The sequence below is a fragment of the Lagopus muta genome, chromosome Z (genome assembly GCF_023343835.1).
Source record: "Lagopus muta isolate bLagMut1 chromosome Z, bLagMut1 primary, whole genome shotgun sequence".
In the NCBI taxonomy this organism is placed as follows: Eukaryota; Metazoa; Chordata; class Aves; order Galliformes; family Phasianidae; genus Lagopus; species Lagopus muta.
The window spans coordinates 74,870,502-74,890,853 of NC_064472.1; the positions used below are offsets into that span (position 1 = coordinate 74,870,502).

Here is a 20,352-nt window from a genome sequence, read left to right on the forward strand (position 1 = left end):
TACAGCTCTGTTTAGTACCTGTCCATTACATATTCTTTCTCCCAACTTAAAAACCAAACCAATAAACCTGACTCAGTAACTCCTCCTTTTTTTCCACATCTTTAAAATCAGATCATTGTGTGAAATCACTGCACGATGGCCTACGCTGATTTCAACAGTGCTGCAGACTCACAAATGTTTCATTAGAGCAACCCTGCGTGCAACATTAGCTTGACTGCTCCAGCTGTTTTCTCCAGCCATGATCTGTGGATAGGGATGAATTTCTATTCCAGAGGTACAGCCAGCACTGAGGCAGAGGCTGCTGAGACTTACATATCCAAAATGTCCTTTCCGGGAGCAGTTGTAGCAGTAAACAGCAGCTGAGTGCTCAGAGTGGGAACTGGCTGCCTTGATTGGTCCAGGGTTTGTCTGAAAGAGAGAAATTGGTGACAGTTGGGTCAGGCAGTATTCCAGATGCCAAATTAAAAATACATTAAATGACTGCATAATTTTATTATGCTTAAATCAACCTATCCCTACTTGCTGTTGGAATACTGAGTTTAAAAAGAACCACGTTCCTGACATTACTGCAATTACGTAGAGCAATGTAACCGTGAGCACCACAAATGAGACGGGAAGAGACTGGAGACTGAATGCTCAGCATCCATTCTGCCCAGCCATGTTGTTTTGGCCCTGAATACAGCCACACGGGCTGCCGATTTATCCGCCCCCCCTCCTGCCTTCCTCCAGGCTTGGCCGCCTGTCACGCATGCCCTGCAGTCCCGCTGGGAGGGACGGGGCCACCAGGTGTTGCCCCCACCAGCTGCATGGCCACAGCTGTCACTGCAGAACGAGTTCCTCCTAGCAGAGCTCAGAGCAATGAGGCAGAGATGCGACTGAGACGCGGCGCTTTCACCGGCTGCGCTCCCAAACCTACGCCTGCTCCAAAAACCACAGCAAGAAGCACAGTCACTCAGGAAGAACCTGCCACACCTCTCAAGACAACCGAGAGGTTTTTGTCTTTAAACCCTTACAACTGCACTCATCCACTGTGAAAGCCACTGTGTCCTCATGCACAGCCTCCAAGAGTGACAGCAGTGCTTCAGAAGCAGGCAGAAAGGATAGAAATCTTCTCATGCTAAGTTCTGGTGGGTAGGATCACCTGACTGTGAGCCCCTTCAGCCTTGACTTTAAGGATGTGTTGCAGATCCATGCTCCCCAGATCATAAAAAAATTTACCAACGAAGTGATTTCTCACATATTTCTCATCCATGTCTTACAGTGAGAGCTCTCCAGTGGTATGTTATTAAGTTGCTAAGCTGGTTTAGTTTTTCAGGCTGTTCCTTTTAACATAGCAAAGAAAGAAGTCAAACCTCTGCATACACCTGAGGAAAGATCTATGGGTTCAGTGTTTTGGAAGAATCACCCATATTCTAAATAGTTTTCAACGTGGACACTTGTCCCAGCAACAATCTCCCCTTTGGCCAGGGCTCCTAGAGAGCAGAGATAAATCTTGCAGTTGAGATCCTCCTCTGCATTCCTACTGCACGGCATTTCACCTCTAGAAAATCTGTTTTCAAAGCTGCTGTCAGCTGATGCCCGCACAGGGAGGCTGCTCAGGCCCCAGAGCACTCCTTCAGCCAGTACCCATCTGCCCCACAGAGATTCCCACAACCAGAATGGCAGCACCATACAGTGGTGAAAAATAAAGCCCACACCACAACGTCACTGTTCTGCCAGCTAGTCCATGATATGCGCCACAACTCCACCTGAAAATGGCTTGATTGTATTGCTTGGTCTTTGCAAAGTTACAAAAAACATGCATTATCCTAGAGAAGCAATTCTAAAATGCTGCCTGGAAAAATGCTGAGTAGGGCTCCTCCAACGTAGTTACGATTTTGGCCACTCTTGGTGCTCCTGTACTGAAACTTCATTAGTATTTCTTTTGGGTTCCAAACGCTACTACTTTCCAGGGAGAAAGAGAAGGAGGGTCTCCCACTGTTTTGCACTGCTCTTTTGAAAATCAGTCCCAGACGTGTGGATGCCAGCAGGCATGGAGCATGCTCTCCAGAGCACTGCAGTGATTTATATGGCCACGTTAGTAAGCAAACTGCGTGCAGGCACTCCTCCAGCAGGTGCCTCATTCTAATCCAAAAGTTAAATACACAGCAGCAGATAAGAACTCACCTGACTCATAAATTGCACTTGACATTCGTACACACTGGTGTACACTTCTATGCACTTGAAGCTCCCAGTCGCTTACAGAGACTCAAAAGCCAACAGCTGCACCAGGAGCTGCATGTGCTGTGAGCTGCCCCACACCACCAACAGGTTCACACAGAGCTGCTTTCCCGCATTTCACAACAATCGCACGCAAGAGATGCCCAGATGTTTTCCTTTTCTGCTGTACCAGAGTGCTTCAGCCTCCCCCGCTTATGGACATACACCCATCGACCACAACCTCTCGCTCTGGCCCAAGCCAGCCCCTTCCTCCTCCCCGCTCCCTTTTGTCCAGCTAATGAGAAAGGTCACATTTAGGGAAAGAAATTGAAGCGGAATACTCACTGCTCAGATTACAACTCTACATAACTTTACTTCCTTCCGTAGCCAAACAAAAAGGAAACCTATGTTATAAACCCTCTGTTTTCTTACTACTTAAGGCTTAAAAAAGCATCTGAAGACTCCAGCCATATGGGCACAAAATAAAGTATTCATGAACGTAGCTTCTCGATGTTATTTTTTTTTTGTTACAAACATTTAAATAATCTATATTTGTAGGGTGATATCTTGGAGATTACTTCACTATCAATATATAGAAGTAATAACCTGGTAGATAGCATTACCTATGAAAGGTCCATCCCATCTGCTATTCTTGCTGAAAGCTTTTCATGCACCAGTAAACTCAGTAAATATCAGAAGATAAAGCATAAGCCTACCACGCCATGGATTTACTCCTAATGTCTCCTCAAAGTGCAGCCTGATGCAACGATTACAAATGATTTTTCTTCTAATGTCATTTTACATAACCCTTTTTTCTGCATGAGTAGTTAGTGTGGAATGAATGAATGAATGCCATTAAAACAGTTAATCATTATCTGGGACATTGGCCTTCCTCCCTTCTCAACTAGGAATCTCCATGACAAAGGCCAAGAGATCAAAATGCCAGGGCTGCCTCACTGGCCTATTTCTGACAGTAATTTTTTATGCAAATCGACCTGCTGGGCAGCTACCTCTGTGACCTTGAGCTCCCCTTATCTGCTGCGACTCGGATCCAATGAGGGCTCGCCGTTACGAAGCTCATTCCTACTTAGGGTCTGCAATCTGCCTAATTCAGGACAACCTTCCCACCTCCGCTGCGTAAATTTCTCCCTGCTGTACGCAACGCGTGCGCCGCACCGGTGCCAAGGGCCAGAAGTGGGACCTGTGTGCAACTCCAAGAGCCCCTGCCTGACAAGCACACCTCAAAGACACACGCGAGAGTAGCTCTGCAAGTAAAGGATGATGCTTAACTGGCATCCTTCACAATTCAGACTCATATAATGCCACGCATCTGACCTCCCGAATCATCAGATGCAGCCACAGCCCAACCAGTGCACAGCCACCCCCAGGAACTGGTGAGGATGCACTTGACTCAGGATGATCAGTCTCTTCTCCAAGCCACACTTGGAGAAGCAACAAAGCCCCTGACATCCAGGCACATCTCAGAAGAGCTCCCAGTGCCACCCAGAGGTGACACCACCAGACGACACCAAGGCTGCGCCTTCCATCGCTTGGTCTGCTTCTATCAGCTGCTGTTCCACCTCCGTGTGAGGCCCACCCTTGTTCTGTGTTTTCCATCACAGTCATCGGGGCAGCTCCACTGTGAGAAGCAATTCTGCAACCTCCTTACAGCACCTCAGGACTTCTTGCTGCAAGGCTGCTTTGCAGCACCCCAAACCTCTCAATGCCCCCCATGCACACCGCTGGCTGTGCTCACACCTAGCCTGTCTGTTTGGTTTTACTCTTCTTTTTGCCGCGCTCCAAAGACGAATGACGGCCTGCAGAAAGAAGGGGTCAAGGGCTGTGTGGGCAGAGTGCATCAGTGCCTGAGCCTCAAGAACTAAGAAGGTGCTCCACAAAACAAGCGTACGAGTGCCATGCAGTGCAGTATTCCCACCCTGAGAGGTGAACGAGGCGTAAGACTTGGACTAAAACCCACCAGCACTCAGACTTTCCCAATTTCCTGAGCCACTGGAAGACAATTATCAACTGAATCACCGCATGCTGCATCTTGCACGCTAGGACTGGACAGAGAAATGATCCAAACAGCTCCAACACGGAAAAACATTTATTTTCCCTTTACAAATTATCATAATCTATCCGTATACCGACCGAAACAGTGGCAGGTTGGGATCATTTCTGTATATTACAAACTGCCAACATAAGATACTGCGTTATACTGTGATTATACGAAAGGTTTTTGATGTTGTTATTTTCTTTAACCATGTCATGCACCCAATAGACCCGCATTCCGTTGGGTAATTCCTTAATTAGGCAGATTTTTGAAACAAGTATTATGTACACAACAGACCAGAACGTCTCCTTTGGAGTCCTCCAGTCTATCAGGTGATTGCATCATTAAGCCACATGCTCTACGTAGTAAAAATCCTTATGAAAATTCATGAGAGAAACATACTGGGCTTGATGCATACTAATACATCATAAACATTCATGCTTCGTGTTTCGATTTCTGAACCCCACAAGTCCAAACAATCATAAACACATCATTTCTTTACCAAATTTAATTTCCCCATCTCGCCAGCTGCCTGAAAAAACTTGCTTTTCCAAGAGGAGTGGTGGAACTCCCCCAGGCAGCGAGCTGCTCTGTCCCAACTGCACCCAAGAATCTCACTGCAACTTGCTTCTCGTCAACAAGCTTACCAAACGTATCCTAACACCCACAAAGCACGGTGAAATATCCAACAAACAGCAGTACCACTAAACTTTTTTTTTATTATTCCCTTATGCTAAATAATCTATATCAAATGGGCAGGATTTTACTTCTGGCTGTACAGTGAGAAAATCCAAAGCCCTTTCCAGAAGAAGGAACGTAACACACTCAGTCCACAGCAGGCACTGTAAAGTGGACGTTTCCTACAGAAACACGACCTTTATTTAATGCATTTTAAATAGATGCAAATAGCATCTACAATCCACTATGTCAGAACGTTACAGTGAAAGACAAAAAATACATCACGCACTCGAAGGAAATTAATGTAATCTTTTGATACTCTTATGAGCACAGAAAAACACACTAAAATATTAATTCAAGAAGTCTCTCATGAAAAACGGATAAGGAAACCTCAAGTTTGTACAGAACGCGAATATATGCAAGATGGGAAGGATAACAACAACACAATCCCCGAATGCCTCAGAACTGTGGTGGTTTAAAAGGCATCCCAATTTTCTCCAAAGGTGGTGGCATCTATCCATCCGTCCATGGCTAATTTTACACGGGATGCAAAGCGTTATTTAAATGGGATGGCGCATTACACTCCAACTATTTCTGACGTAGCTCTCAAACTACAAACCTCTCTTTCTTCCATTTTAATTTTAAAGTAAGTTAGCAAACACTTCCTCCTTAATCCCCGGGGACGATCTCGGCAGCGACACGAACGTGCAAATTTATGACAGCCACACAAACGCTGCTCCGAAGCAACGCGCGACATTAAGTGAAATCGTTTCCTGGAAAGATATTATAGGTATCTATATTTTATTTGCCATCTTAAACATATCTCGGGTCTTTATGACCTTATTTTTAAAATGTATTTCCTTTTTACATTTCCTGGTGCAAATGGACTGCATAAATAAGCAATGTGCTATGAGGCTTCAGACTAGCCGATAAACCCTTTCAATTTTCATGCCAGCTTCTTCTTTTGTAATTCAAATCTGGCTGAAAACTGGCAGCTCTGAAAACTGAAACAAGCACTGCCACAAATACCTTGTAATGCTATCGACCTTGTCTGCCCATGCAGTGAGAAAGGGGGATGCATATGTGTCTGCAGTCATCCAGATAACACAACTCATTTTTTTGGGGGGATAACAGAAGCCAGCCCCGGACCGCGCACCAAAAGCAGTCATTACCAGGCAGGCGGAGAATAAGTCTCTTCAAAATACACGCCGCATTTAAAAACATATACAGGGCTCAGCCACCGCTTTCATTACCAATTTTAATTTAGCTCCTTCAGTTTGCCAGCCAGATAAACTCTTTAGTGCTGTTTTTTAATCTATTTGCCGCATTTTTATGTTTAAGATTATAGTAATATGGGACGGGAGAAGGAATCACTTCTGGAGGAAATAAAGAAATAGATCCGCTTATCGGCACCCATCAGAAAGTTCATTAATCAGCAGGGCTTTGTGCCCCCTAAATTGAAAGGTTAAATAATCCTCTCAGGAATATTTCTCGGCACCGCCGCCAATTGTCCGGAGAGAAGCTGCCATTCAGGGCGCCGGGGATCGGTGACAGGGTATTTTACCACCGCTTGGACCCCAGACAATGATGGACAAATGGCCTGGCGTACAAAGAAACCTTTTAGTACACGGCTGGAAGAAGGACCACAAGCTGTGAAGTGGGTGGGGAACAGCCCCGCATCCACAGCCAGAAGTGGCCACAGCACTGCACGGCACTGCACAGCATGGCACAGCATTGCGCAGCACTGCACACCACTGCATAACACAGCACTGCACAGCACTGCACGGCATTGCATAGAACAGCAAAGCACAGCACAAAACTGCACGGCACTGCACAGCACTGCACAGCAGGGCACCAAACAGCACAGAACTGCACAGCACAGCACGGCACTGCACAGCACTGAACCGCACAGCACCGCACAGCACCGCACAGCACAGCACAGCACTGCACAGCGCTGCACAGCACTGCACAGCACTGCACAGCACAGCACTGCACTGCACTGCACAGCACTGCACAGCACTGCACAGCACAGCACTGCACTGCACTGCACTGCACAGCACTGCACTGCACTGCACTGCATAGCGCTGCATAGCGCTGCACAGCACTGCACAGCACTGCACAGCGCTGCACAGCACTGCACAGCACTGCACTGCACAGCACTGCACTGCACAGCGCTGCACAGCACTGCACAGCACTGCACAGCGCTGCACAGCACTGCACAGCACTGCACTGCACTGCACTGCACTGCACAGCACTGCACTGCACAGCGCTGCACAGCACTGCACAGCACTGCACAGCGCTGCACAGCACTGCACTGCACAGCACTGCACTGCACGGCACTGCACAGCACTGCACAGCACCAAACAGCACAGCACAGCACAGCACGGCACAGCACTGCATAGCACAGCTCTGCACAGCACAGCACAGCACAGCACGGCACTGCACTACACAGCACAGCACAGCACTGCACAGCACTGCACAGCACAGCACTGCACTGCACAGCACAGCACAGCACTGCATAGCACGGCACTGCACTACACAGCACAGCACGGCACTGCACAGCACAGCACTGCACAGCACGGCACTGCACTACACAGCATTGCATGGCACTACACAGCACAGCACTGCATGGCACAGCACCAAACAGCACAGCACAGCACAGCAAGGCACTGCACAGCACAGCACAGCACTGCACAGCACTGCACGGCATCACAGAATCACAGAATGACAGAATTGTAGGGGTTGGAAGGGACCTCCAGAGATCATCGAGTCCAACCCCCCTGCCAAAGCAGGTTCCCTACAGTAGGTCGCACAGGTCAGCATCCAGGCAGGCCTTGAACATCTCCAAAGAAGGAGACTCCACCACCTCCCTGGGCAGCCTGTTCCAGTGCTCTGTCACCTCACTGTACAGAATTTCCTTCGCACATTGGTGAAGAACTTCCTATGCTGCAGTTTCCAGCCGTTTCCCCTTGTCCTGTCTCCATTCACCACTGAAAACAGTCCGGCCTCGCCGTTCTGCCCCCCACACCTTAGATTTTTATAGACCTGGATCAGGTCCCCTCTCAGTCTTCTTTTTTCCAGGCTGAACAGACCCAGTTCACTCAGCCTTTCCTCATAGGAGAGATGCTCCAGGCCCCTCACCATCTTCGTGGCCCTCTGCTGGACTCTTTCCAAGAGATCCCTGTCTGTTTTGTACTGGGGAGCCCAGAACTGGACTCAGTGCTCCAGATGAGGCCTCAGCAGGGCAGAGTAGAGGGGGAGGACCACCTCCCTCGACCTGCTGGCCACGCTCTTTTTAATGCACCCCAGGATGCCATTGGCCTTTTTGGCCACAAGGGCACACTGCTGGCTCATGGCCAACCTGTCGTCCACCAGGACACCCAGGTCCCTCTCCGCAGAGCTCCCCTCCAGCAGCTCATCCCCCAACCTGTACTGGTGCATGCAATTATTCCTCCCCAGATGCAAGACTCTACACTTGCTGTTGTTAAACCTCATCCGGTTTTTTCTGCACAGCTCTCCAGCCTGTCCAGGTCTCGTTGAAGCATAGCACAGCACTGCACAGCACAGCACAGCACTGCACAGCACAGCACTGCACAGCACAGCACAGCACTGCACAGAACAGCACCAAACAGCACAGCACAGCACTGCACAGCACCAAACAGCACAGCACCAAACAGCACAGCACCAAACAGCACAGCACAGCACAGCACTGCACAACACTGCACTGCACTGCACGGCACAGCACAGCACAGCACAGAGCACAGCACACAGCACACAGCACAGCACACAGCACACAGCACAGCGCAGCGCAGCGCGGTGCTGGCCGTGCACACTCACACGCTCATGTCTGCACTAAGCTGAGCGCACACATTTGCAAAGCCTGTGAAGTTGGCAGATTAGGGGAACTAAGGCCTGGCCATCGTTATTACTCAAAGTGCCAGGGAGCCCAACAACGCCCAGACTGTAATTTTTACTGTCATTCCCAATGATTTACAGCTTCCTCTCCACAACCTCTGCGCGTGCATGGATTGCTTCTCGGTGCTTGCAGGAGGAGGAGGAGGAGGGAGCGCTGTGTTGTGAATAACTTCAGGGGTGGCTGCTCTTAACGTTTACTTGGCAGGGCTTCCCAAGCACACCTCTCTGGGAGCAGAAGGAAGCAGCAGACAGTGCTGCTGGAGGGTGCGATGCTGCACAGCGCCGTTGGGTGGATGGTGATTCTGTTACCTAACAATCATTTCAGCCTTTTTCCTTAAAATTGCAGCTTCAACCTGCACTGCCTTTTACTGACTGCATTTTAGAAGCATTTTCCTCACACTGCCAACACGTTAACTCTGCACCTTCTCTTCTCACAGGTTTTTCACATATTCCCTAAGAACGCTGCATCTTTTCAGGCACACTGATTTTCTTCCCCAGCTTTCTAACAAGTGACATCAACCAGAACATGTCCTTGAAGAAATGTCTGATACCTTATATTGTAACTGCTGACAAACACCTTCCCACGTCCTTCTCACACCATTATTTTTACAAACTATTCTGCCCCATAGGCTTCTCACTTTGGAATGCCCTGGGACATTCCGAATAGTCGGCAGCTTCCAAAAACGGATCCCAAAACTTCGGACCTCACCTCTCACACATCACATCTACACCACAATATGGTGATCAGAGCTCTTTACTCCATGCCAGCTTTGGAATATCTCAGGGCTATCACTTTCCCATTCTTATCGAACAGTCCCAAGAAACCCTTCAGTGCATGTGTATGTCCAAGCACAGGCACCTAGCACTCCTCTTTCTAAACGCTGAATAAAGCAACAAATGCACCTTAGGAGCAGAATTAAGCCACGTGGCCAAGAAACAAACTGAAACATCTGATGTGCAGGAGGTGTCCTCTGCAGAGCTGGACGATGAGGAGTCACTAACAGGCAAAGAAACACAACTTCTGGGAAGAAAAAAAAAAAGACAAGCATCTTTTGGACTGGATGCTGTCTCACAGAAACCTCACTCTTTTTTTTTTTAGGGGGGCTGATGGGGAAGCAAATATATTACACAATCTACTCCGTAAATACTACCTCTTCTTGGAAGTGTTTCCTTTGTCATGCCTGTGGAGAATCAAAACTTGAGCCATGTGCCTGAACACAGCAGTGCTGTGCCATACACGGTAGCACTGCTCTCCCACCACATATTTGGCAGCTCCACAGCAGACAGAGCAGCAAAAGGTGCCTTGTTGAGCTGGAAGTACATCAGACCACAAGGCAAAATAAATCACGAATCTGCAAGTAACAGTTCATCCAAGTGCTGGAGCTAAAAAGAACAGCCAGTGATGGCAATGCTGTGGTTCATTTCCAGAAAGGGCTGAGACCAGCATACAGGTTGCGAATGGTGCCCGTTTCAGAGTTACACATGGCTTTTGGATTCTGTTTGCTAAAGCTATGCATATCGTATTATCCAGGCAGACCACTGCTCTGAGACTACCTCAAGGAGTAAAGCAGGCTAAGGGTCACATCCATACGGGCACATGGACTTGCACAGCACATCATTTACACATCATTTACCTTTTCACAGAATCACAGAATGACAGAATTGTAGGGGTTGGAAGGGACCTCCAGAGATCATCGTGTCCAACCCCCTGCCAAAGCAGGTTCCCTACAGCAGGTCGCACAGGTTTTGTTCTCCTGAATTCCTTTTACCATTGAGTTTGCAAAATACAAAAACAAAACCAGGGTAATTCTGTCACTGAGACAATTTTTTTACTCACACGACAGGGCTTAGCATGACATTTTAATATTACTGATGTGATAGACCCTCTCAGAATTAAATCGCTCTTAGGGAATCCTAATCCGTAGATTATTAACATGATCAAGCATAACTTGAGAAAGTTACAGTCTGATGTGAGCTCTTAGCTGTCCCTAATATACAGATAATTGACAAGATGAGCCAGCAGTTCTGGCAGTGTGCATGGGCAACTGCTGCCACAGCACAGCTAAACAGACAGTTGTTGCTAGACACCTGTGAGATCTTAAAACAGAAAGTATTTGTATGGAACAGCCTCAATGCCACTAAAGCACATAACTTACAAACGGCCACTGAGTGGAGATGTGTCAAGCAAAGTACTGGTCATCACTGTGATGTATGTGCAAACGCTGGGTACTTATGCTCCAGTGGGATGTTACATTTCTTTTATTTTGCGATGCAAAAAGGTAGCAAAATGCCTTCTATATTGACGACATAAAAGCACTGTTTCAATTTATTTTAAAATATGTGACAGATCACACATAGTTATTTGTTTCCTATGGAATTTTGAAGGGGACTTTGAGCTCTAATAAAACTGAGAAAAAACACCTTCACGTGGAGGTCAAAGTAATACTTTGCAGGAATAAAGGAACTTTAACACAAATATTTACACACAAAATCCACTGCAGGAAAGAGACACGGAAACTTTTTTTTTTTTCCCCCCTCAAATAGAAGCGTATTTCTGAAACACACTGCAAATCTGATTCCATCATGGAAGCTGTTATTCTCATTACTCAGATAGCTGATCCTGCTAGTACGTGAAATAACAGAAATTACTTAAAGGACTGTGTAAGTTCACCTTCTCAAACTGGAGAAAGTGAGATGAAGATGCTCACCCAATCCATTAGCTCTGAAGAAAAGATCAAGTTGATTCTTCCACTTAACAAAAGCATGGTCTCATATATGACAGGGATGTATTTCAGCCATGGTTCTTACCAAGATTCCTGTTTAAGTAATTATGCAAGAATTCTGGTGTATCACACAAGTAACGCACGCTGGGCAAAGAAAGTGCAGGGTGGTTTACAGATGAAGAATGGAGGAATTCCTGCCAAGTTAGCAGGGCTGGGCAGCGGCTCTGCCAGCTCTACTCCAGACGTGGCTCCTCTTCCCACCAGAGCTGCTAGCACAGCCTTTGCAGAAGCTGTGTGCTGCATAAGGAACTTCCTAGGCAATCACAAATGTGGAAATGCATAGAGCTCTTAATTTAATTTTTTTAATTTAATCCAAGTTTTAAATTTCCAAACCTTCATCTTCTTTTCCTTTTCTCACTTACTGGCAGGGTGAAGACAAACCAGTTTTGCTAAAAGCACAGTCCCTTATATTACTACAAAATGCATATTGAGGTTAGGGGCTCTCTGAAGGATGACACTTACCAAACAGTTTGGCAAGGCTATTTGGAACCCCAAAATCAGAGAAATGGAAATTTACTTGGTTAGGTCAGGCAGGCTTTGCACTTCCCCAGATCCCAAACTCTTTCCAGAAATGCATTAAAATGCAGTCTCTGGTCAAGATGTAGTCAGCCCTTAACCCTCAATTTAGAAACATCTTTTATTTTATTTCCTGGGGAGGCAGATAGGGAAGAGCATGAGAGAGATAAACTGTTAGAGAAAGCATGCCTGCTTAAATGATTAAGGTAAGTGACAGCTGATTACTGTGCTGTAGAGGATTATACAGCCCATCCAAAGCAGCCTCTCAGGTCTGTGCAGCAGTATGGAATTCCTGAGAGTCATTTCAGCTTTCAGGTCTCTGTAGCAGAACCAGATGCTGAGCTGGGTAACTCCCCTGCCCTCTGTGGTATAAAAGCGATCAGATAAGGACCTGAACTCTGCAAAAGGAAAGTCCTAAAACTCTTCACCTCTTGCCCACAAAAGAAAGTGGAAGTACAAAGGTGTGTTTGCGTTTTACAGGTAACCAGCCTGAACTTCCTAACTCACGTGAACCAACACCCACATTTCCACTACTCAGCACTCCTGAGTGCAGAGATGCCTAAGTTAAATACCCAGCATTATCCCAAAAAGAGAGTCGCCAAGCAGCACTCTTTGTAGACACTGCATGCACGTAGAAATAATTTTCCTTTATTATTTCAGATACTTTTAAAGTAAAAAATGGCAGAGAACTCTGAGTAATGGAATTCCTAGCTGTAAGCTACTGAACAGCATTTGTGCTGGTTAATTCAGTATGTGAAATTCTTTTTTCATGTGTGCCATAAAAGCTGTCAGAAAGAATACTGGCTTTTGTAAAATTGGTTAGGGTTTTGTTTTGTTTTTGTTTGTTTTTTCAAATTAAAAATATTTTCCTGACAACCTCAAGAATACCTGAAACTTGAAGGAGAACAACAATGTTGGATGAGGTGTAAGTAGCAGGGACAAAAAAAGCAATATAAACTGAAGTCCAAGAGACCTTTCAGACAGCGTGCCTGACTGTCCCCAGCACACTCACAGTCAGCAGAACAGCTGTGAAGCATCATTATCACAGAATGCCACTAGCCAAAACCACAGGGCTAAGCTTTGAACAACGCACACATACAACTTAAAAACAAAATATGTGCCAGCTGCTGTGAACGATATTCCCTACTTTTTTCCTGGTGAAAAAGGATACAACAAATCCTCTGAAAATACAAAACCTTTCAGCGCCCAAAACACCACAAAGTCACCTCTCCTTCTTGTACCAAGTGTGGAGACGCCTCTTCCTTCCAGGTGCTCCTGTTCTTCTCCCAGCAATTTGGGGCTGACTGCACTGCACATTACTCCACCAAATGGCTATCAAGTATTGACACACAAGAACCTGCACTGTGCTTCCAAAAATAATCCAAAAAAACCCACAACAGTGTCCATGTAAACAAAGCTCTGTTTTTACAACAATCTGCAGGAATAACTTTTAATGTCCCATGCTAAGCCTGTCAAATTCTGAAATCCAGTGTATTTAACACAGACGTGACAACCTAGCAGCCTGGCAGGCTCGTGTCATGCCAAGAGCAGAGCAGCTGGCACTGCAGCCAACTGAGGCTGAATCTCCTCCTGAAAATGCTCCTAAACCTGCTTTTCACCAGCACAAAGCCCATAGAGCTCTCCTGCAAAACAAGCCTCCCAGGCTTAAATACCTCAGTCTGGAACGACATCTAAAATTTGCTGGATGCCCCATTTAAAGGATACAGACTGACCGTGAGCAACACCGCTTACGTTTGCATCTCAGAGGAAACGCGGCAGGCCACGGGGGCTTTTAATAATGGCACACAAAGAAACCCAAGCGCAAAATTTAAACACAAAGGGTGCATTGTCCTTTCATGACTTTTACGCACAGAGGCCAAAACAGCCAATTCCTGCTTCACCTTCTGTGTAAGCGGATTAAACGTAAGATTAACAAACTGTCAAAAAGCAAGTTAAACGATAGCTTCTGCGAGCTGAAAAATTCCGGTGTTTGTAAAACTCTGTTGGTGGCCATCTTGGCCTGGCAGCTTCCATCCGAGCGAGCAGCAGACAGGGGACAGGAAGGAGTCCTTCTGCTGAGCGGCACCGGGCGGACAGAGGCGGGTGGAAATGGGCAGCCCTGGCAGAAAGAAAGCCCCATTTAAGCGGGGCATTTTTTAAACACGGGTGTGTACATTGAGGAACACGTCGAAAACAACGATCAGGCACTGCCCATTTCAGGGATGGAATTTCACCACTTCACATACATCTGTTGAAAGCGATGTTAGCATCGCTTGCAGCATTACATCCTGTTTGGTGACAGTGCCCCTGCTTTGCTCTGCAGCTGACCTTGCTGTGCTCCCCCCTGCGTACCTTCATCCCCTCTGAGGAGTGAAGCAGCGCAATGCGTGCAGCAGAGCCGTGTGTTCTGTTTCATCTTCTGGTGCTGCTATCAGCTGCCACCACACAGGAAGACTCAGAGCTGCGCCTCAGCAGGTGCACGCTGTGCAGCCTCACACCCTCAGCGACAGGCACTACACATGTTCTCCTCTACATTTTCCAGCCATGTCAGCCAACGAGGTGCCACGGACGCCAGCAGCCAGCCGGCTGGTGCGAGCCCAAGGCCTGCAACACGCGGACAGGCACTGGGTGGAAACAAACTTCCCTCTGTGAAGCGAGACTCCAGCCGAGTGTTATCTCCAGATCCACTCCTCCCAAGCACCATCCGTGGTTAACACTTACTGTGGGACATGGCCGTCTCTCTGCTGCAGGCTGTCCATCCGGCGTGCTCAGAGCCATGTAACGTGAAGCTGCCATGAGAAACACAGCTAGGCAAACAAATACCACCTTAAATGCACAACGACATTTGTGCACCTTTTTTCCTTAAAGAACATGCCACAAAATTGAACTGGGCAAATGACGACCATAGGCACCTTGACCTCAAGTTCTTCCACTGACTTCTCTCCCTGAAAATACATGGCTATAAACTGGACTCCATTGAGTACAGAGCACTGAATGAATGCAACTGCCTTCACGGGTGAAACACAAAAGAATGAGGGAATGAAAAAGAGCCAAACCTTCTGAGGGTGAAAAAGCACACCAAAGCCCTGAAGATGCGTGAAGATGGGATGTGATGTGTGTTCTTGGAGCTAGGGCCGTATTTCTCTGGGTTTGTGGAACGGCTACCATTTAGAAAGTCAAACCCTACGTTAAGTTTCCTAATAATCTACAACATTTTGCTAAGGACTTCGAATGCCATGCCTGTGAAAAAATTACATTTGCTATCATTTACCCTGTAGTAAGTCATGATCAAAACTATTTCTTCCAGACCTGCAAATGAAGGCTTGCTGTTATTATACGAATTGGTAATAACCTCTCTGATATCAAAACTGACCTATTTGATGAATAGAAATTTAAAATGTGTTTTGACAAACACAATCTCCTTTTTCTGACGTAAGAGAAATACGCAGAGAGCAGACATGGTGAGCGCGACTTGTAAAACTTCTCCTTTGCCACCATAAGGAAGTTGTTAGATACTATTTTAAACTACAGCAGCACCTGGCTTGTTTTGCTGACTTTGTTTTTTACGCAATAATTTCACTTCACGGAGTTGAAAGAAAAAGTTTAAAGAAAACAACTTCATCCACTCACAAAAGCTTTGATTATCACAGAGCCCTTAAATTTAAGCTTCAGTGAATGCAGTGTGACAATCTTTTCTTCCATCAGAAGGCAAATTAAAATATTCCACTTACGATCCTTCTTGCTACCTTAGCTGCTCCTAAGATTTCCTGCACTGCTGGTCTATTTCGGTTAGAACAAGACGCTTCTGCCCACATAACATATTGTTTGTAATGTGCCAAAATTTGCCACATGTAAACAAAAACCCACCACCATCCACACCAGCAGGATGGATTTACTGGATTTGTTATTTAGTCATTGTTCTAGTCAACCCACATTTCTGTGCAAGGGCTACAATAAGTCAATAGATGGCAGTCCATCGCTTAGGAAAGAGCCAGATAATGAATAAAATCACCAAGAGCTCCACAAAAGAGAAAGGTGTAACGCCGCATGTTTTTAACAAGCATTCACAGTAATTAATTAGGAATACTTCACATAATGCAGAACATTTGGGCAATTTTTGTAACGGCTCTTTTTAACTAGCATCACCAAAGTAGTGTTTTATTGAAAACTGGAAAACCTTGCTTTATTTGTGCATATATTTACCTGCACGTAGGACACTCCATTTGCCAAAGTGTTACAATCTATCGGTTGTATCCATGATTAAAGCACAGGAAAGGCTCGCTGTGACCTGTCTGCTTGTTAATGACCAGGCAGCCTACCTAGCTCACTAGCAGCCACAACACCGTGTTTTAAAACTTGTGTTATTTCTCTCTTAACAGTTACCTTGTTTGTATCAAAACGTTTATTGTAAAGTAGGAAAACTATAAACAATGCCTACACTAAAATACTAATAAAATGATAAGAGAGTAAATATGAGAGTCAGTATGAGAGTATCCACTTCTTAAAATTCTATTGAAACACACATAACATAAATTGTTATGTTACAGAAGTTTTAAGTCTTCCAAGAGCACCGTTAGCATTTGTCCTGCTTTGGATGTGAGAAATATTTCAACGCAAAGAAGCCGTGACTCGCACATCTAAACAACTCACGCAATGCCACTTCTTAAGGTACAACCTAATTTTAAAATATCAAACGTCTTCTGCTACACAGGGTTCAAAATTCCAGCCTTAATCTGACCGCCAATGCAACTTCAAGCCAGTGATAAAGAGTCTTTCCCATGCAAAAATTGAGAAGTGCAAATTTTTTCCCAGGTACCACAAATCTGGGTTACATGCAGATCATTAGCAGTCCGCTGGAAAAGAAAAAAGATATTTACCAACAGCTATTGTCTGACTCCACGACTAAGTATCTTTGTGCCTCCGTTCTGACTGTATTTCAAAGCACAGACACTGATTATGGTATTTAATAACACACTTGCGTTCATAACAGCTCTGCTTTCCTACAAGAGCTTTTTGACAAACGTGACTTTTGCACAAGGTGAAGAACTCTGAACACTTACTACAAAATTCGCAGCTAAAATTTCCTACTTCAGCTGCTTCAAACGCTGCCAGCAACAGCTTGGTCAGCTCTTAGCTGCTCCATGTCTTACAAAAATATTTTTGAAGTGCTCAACGTCACGGGCTTTTTGAGGCACTGTCAATGGAAAGCAGGAACAAAATAAAACTAAATGCTACACCTCACTAACAAGAGAACTCACCACACCGCTGTATCTAACACACATATGTGATTTGGGACTTCAGGGACCTCAAACATTTCAGAAATCATTTTTACACACATAGGAATAATTATGACATAAAATGTTTACCTTCTGCCTTTAAACAATTCAAAAAATGCAAGCAGATTATTCAGCAAATGCTCCTTTTGCTCAACGCTTAACGCACAGTATATCAATTCCACCCCTAATATGATTAAGTGCTCAGAGAGTGGAGAATTTCCAGTGTTTTAAAATCATTACGTAGGAAAGACAAGCAAGAGGTTTTCAGCACAGCTTTTCTGTAATTGTTTAATTTACCAACTTTAGCAAAGCCATAAAAAATAGCGTTTTGCTCTTCTGAAGTGGTGGAGGCAGCAAATTATAAACCACATGCCCCATTTACTGCTCCTAAGAAAATATGCACATCAAATACCCCATAAGGAAAGGTGCAGGACAAACTTTTCTACTTGATCTTGAATGGGGAGTAGTGACTGATACGTATTACTGCTAAATAGAAACGAGTTAGATCTGGACAGCAGTGGCAGCAAAGATTCAGAGGAACGGGAGAAATTCTAGTCTTTAAAGTCTTTTTTTTTTTTTTTTGACAATTTTAGGAATTAATGTATTAAAGATTTCTGATGCCAAACCATTAAATATTGTCTTAGCCAGATAATTTTTGTTCCCAGTTTAACTAACTAGCCAAATCATTATGCATTTTGTTTTATTTTTATCTCTATTTTACACACAAGGAAAAACCTTAAGAAACGTATTGCTATAGTTCAGAAAGTTTTACTTTCTTGCTTAAATTATTAAAGGTCACCTAATGCATGCCAAAGAAGAAGCTACAGCTGTATTCTTGGCAACAGCAAATGATTTACAGAAGTTTATGTAGTATAAGTTAAGTGTATGTCTCAAATACACTCTAGCTGAGATTTATTTTATTCCTTTAAGAAGAGATCTCTGTCTTACTGTGAGCAATTGCCAGAAACTGGGATATCTGAGATGGGGGCATTGCTTTTGCTATGCACGCCAGCTTAAAATTTAACTCTCTTCATATGTTTAAATGTAGTCACTGAGAGGACAGAATGCTGCAAGACACTCATTTAATGACTGCAGTATTAGAACAAAATCGTCAGCTCCAAAGATATTTAAAAAACACTGACAGTGTTTCATTGCATTTTTCAGTTCAAAAACTCTTCAGATGTTTATTATCTTCTCGCAGAAGATACTTGTCTATATTTTCTGGTCAGCAGTTCACAGAAGAGTAAATAGGTTGGGTGTAGAAGAAAATAAAAAAGGTGTTTCTACTTACTGTTAGGTGATACTGCCTCCATATTTCTGGGCAAGCCTGGAAAATAAAAATATTGATCAGCTAGGAGCATGAAACAAGGTGCTTTACAGCCTGTTGGTTTTGGCATAACACAGTATCCACCGGTGTCGGTCACAGGAAAATAAGAAGCTTAACTGAAAGGGTCTGCATTTCAGCTTCAAAAACCTGGCTAGACAGTTTAATTGAATTTTACACTGGTTTAACACACTCCCTGCCATTGTCAGAAAGCCAGTAACAGTTTTCGCTCTCCCCTTCTCCTCTGAAGGCTGGAAGTTTGGGAGAGCAGCATGCTTTTAACTATAAGAAGTATAAATACTGTAGAGCAAACAGAAATGAATTAAAACTCTACATTTACTGCCCTATTAGATTTATAGACTTGCCGTGGAAATAAAATCACAAGCTACCTTCTTTTCATGGAGAAATGGAAATATTTTAGCATTTTTGTACAAATCTCTATCCTAATCAAAATATAATTGTTACACGCAATAATCTTCAGCAGCCTAATGTCAGATGAGTTGTAAACAAGAAGCATGGCAGATTGCTTTCATGTTTCAATTTCTTCAATGGCTTGCTTGCTCCTTCTCCTCCTTTTTTTCGTAACTCACCAGCCTTGCAAACAAACTTGTAGGGGCAGCCCACTGCAGAAATTTTTACAGAGCAGATCTGCAACCACAGCAATTACACAATAGACCTCAGGAATACGTGAAAGAAAGGAAAGAGGAAAACGTGCATTTTCTTCTTCCAGCAAAACAAGGACGTGTTAACGATCAGCGAAGCTGGGGGGTAATTTCTGCACGGCTCTTAAGGCTGCTACAAAATTGTGCTTATTTCTGTCTTCCTCTCCTCGCCAAGAGCACATGCAGGAACAGTGGCACTTTGTTCTGAAGCAGTGCAGCTCTTTAGGGGCGCCTGCACAGCTACTTCAATGGAGGTCTTCTGCTTTTGTTTAAGACACTCACACTTTTATTAAAACAACTTCTTAATCACTTCAACAATTACCAACCTGGTTTGCCACTCTCAATTTTCAGAATTTTAAGAAGAAACCTCGGTTACTCCATGGCTTCAACATAAATGCTGCAGCTCTGTTTTCAAGCACTGAAGTCTCTCGGCTGCTTGCAAATCGGTACTAACAACATTTACTCAGATTTTGAATCATTTTTTCTCACGTCTCAACCCCTGCCTTCTTTTATTCTGATGGAGAACGCTAATTAAAAAAAATAAATAAATACGCAACACACCACAGTCAGTATTAGCCACCAAATCTCTCAAAAAATAAACCAAGGTTTTCGCAGTCACCCCATGGCACATTCGGTAAGTTTTTCCCACGTGAGACGGAAATTATATAATTTATTATTCATTCTGTGAGCAACACAATTTTCTGCAGAAAAACCTACACTCTGCTCTTTGTAATGGTTCGGTATTTGGCATCTTGCTCCAACAGCGCGTGTAAATATTTGAGCCTCATGTTAATATTTCTATAAAGAAAACGTGTGAAGTAGCTCACTTTTCTAAGAGAGGAAAGCAGTGCAAGGAGTGACAGGTCCAACAAACTCGAGCTGCTTCCAAATGCAAACAAAAGGGCTTTCCTCCCAGCACAGGGCTTTGAGATGCAATATATAAACA

General features: G+C 44.7%; 1 protein-coding gene across 3 annotated transcripts in view; it reads right to left on the reverse strand.

Moving 5' to 3' along the window:
* The window catches only part of ZCCHC7 (zinc finger CCHC-type containing 7), a 110,681-nt gene that overhangs the window by 7,894 nt on the left and 82,435 nt on the right, over positions 1–20,352 (reverse strand). For all 3 annotated transcript variants that reach the window (XM_048932238.1, XM_048932239.1, XM_048932237.1), the window contains 2 exons: positions 18,712–18,747; positions 313–408 (listed from right to left, as the gene is read on the reverse strand). In XM_048932238.1, coding sequence (XP_048788195.1) covers positions 313–408; positions 18,712–18,747 — 132 coding nt within the window. The remainder of the gene's footprint in view (positions 1–312; positions 409–18,711; positions 18,748–20,352) is intronic.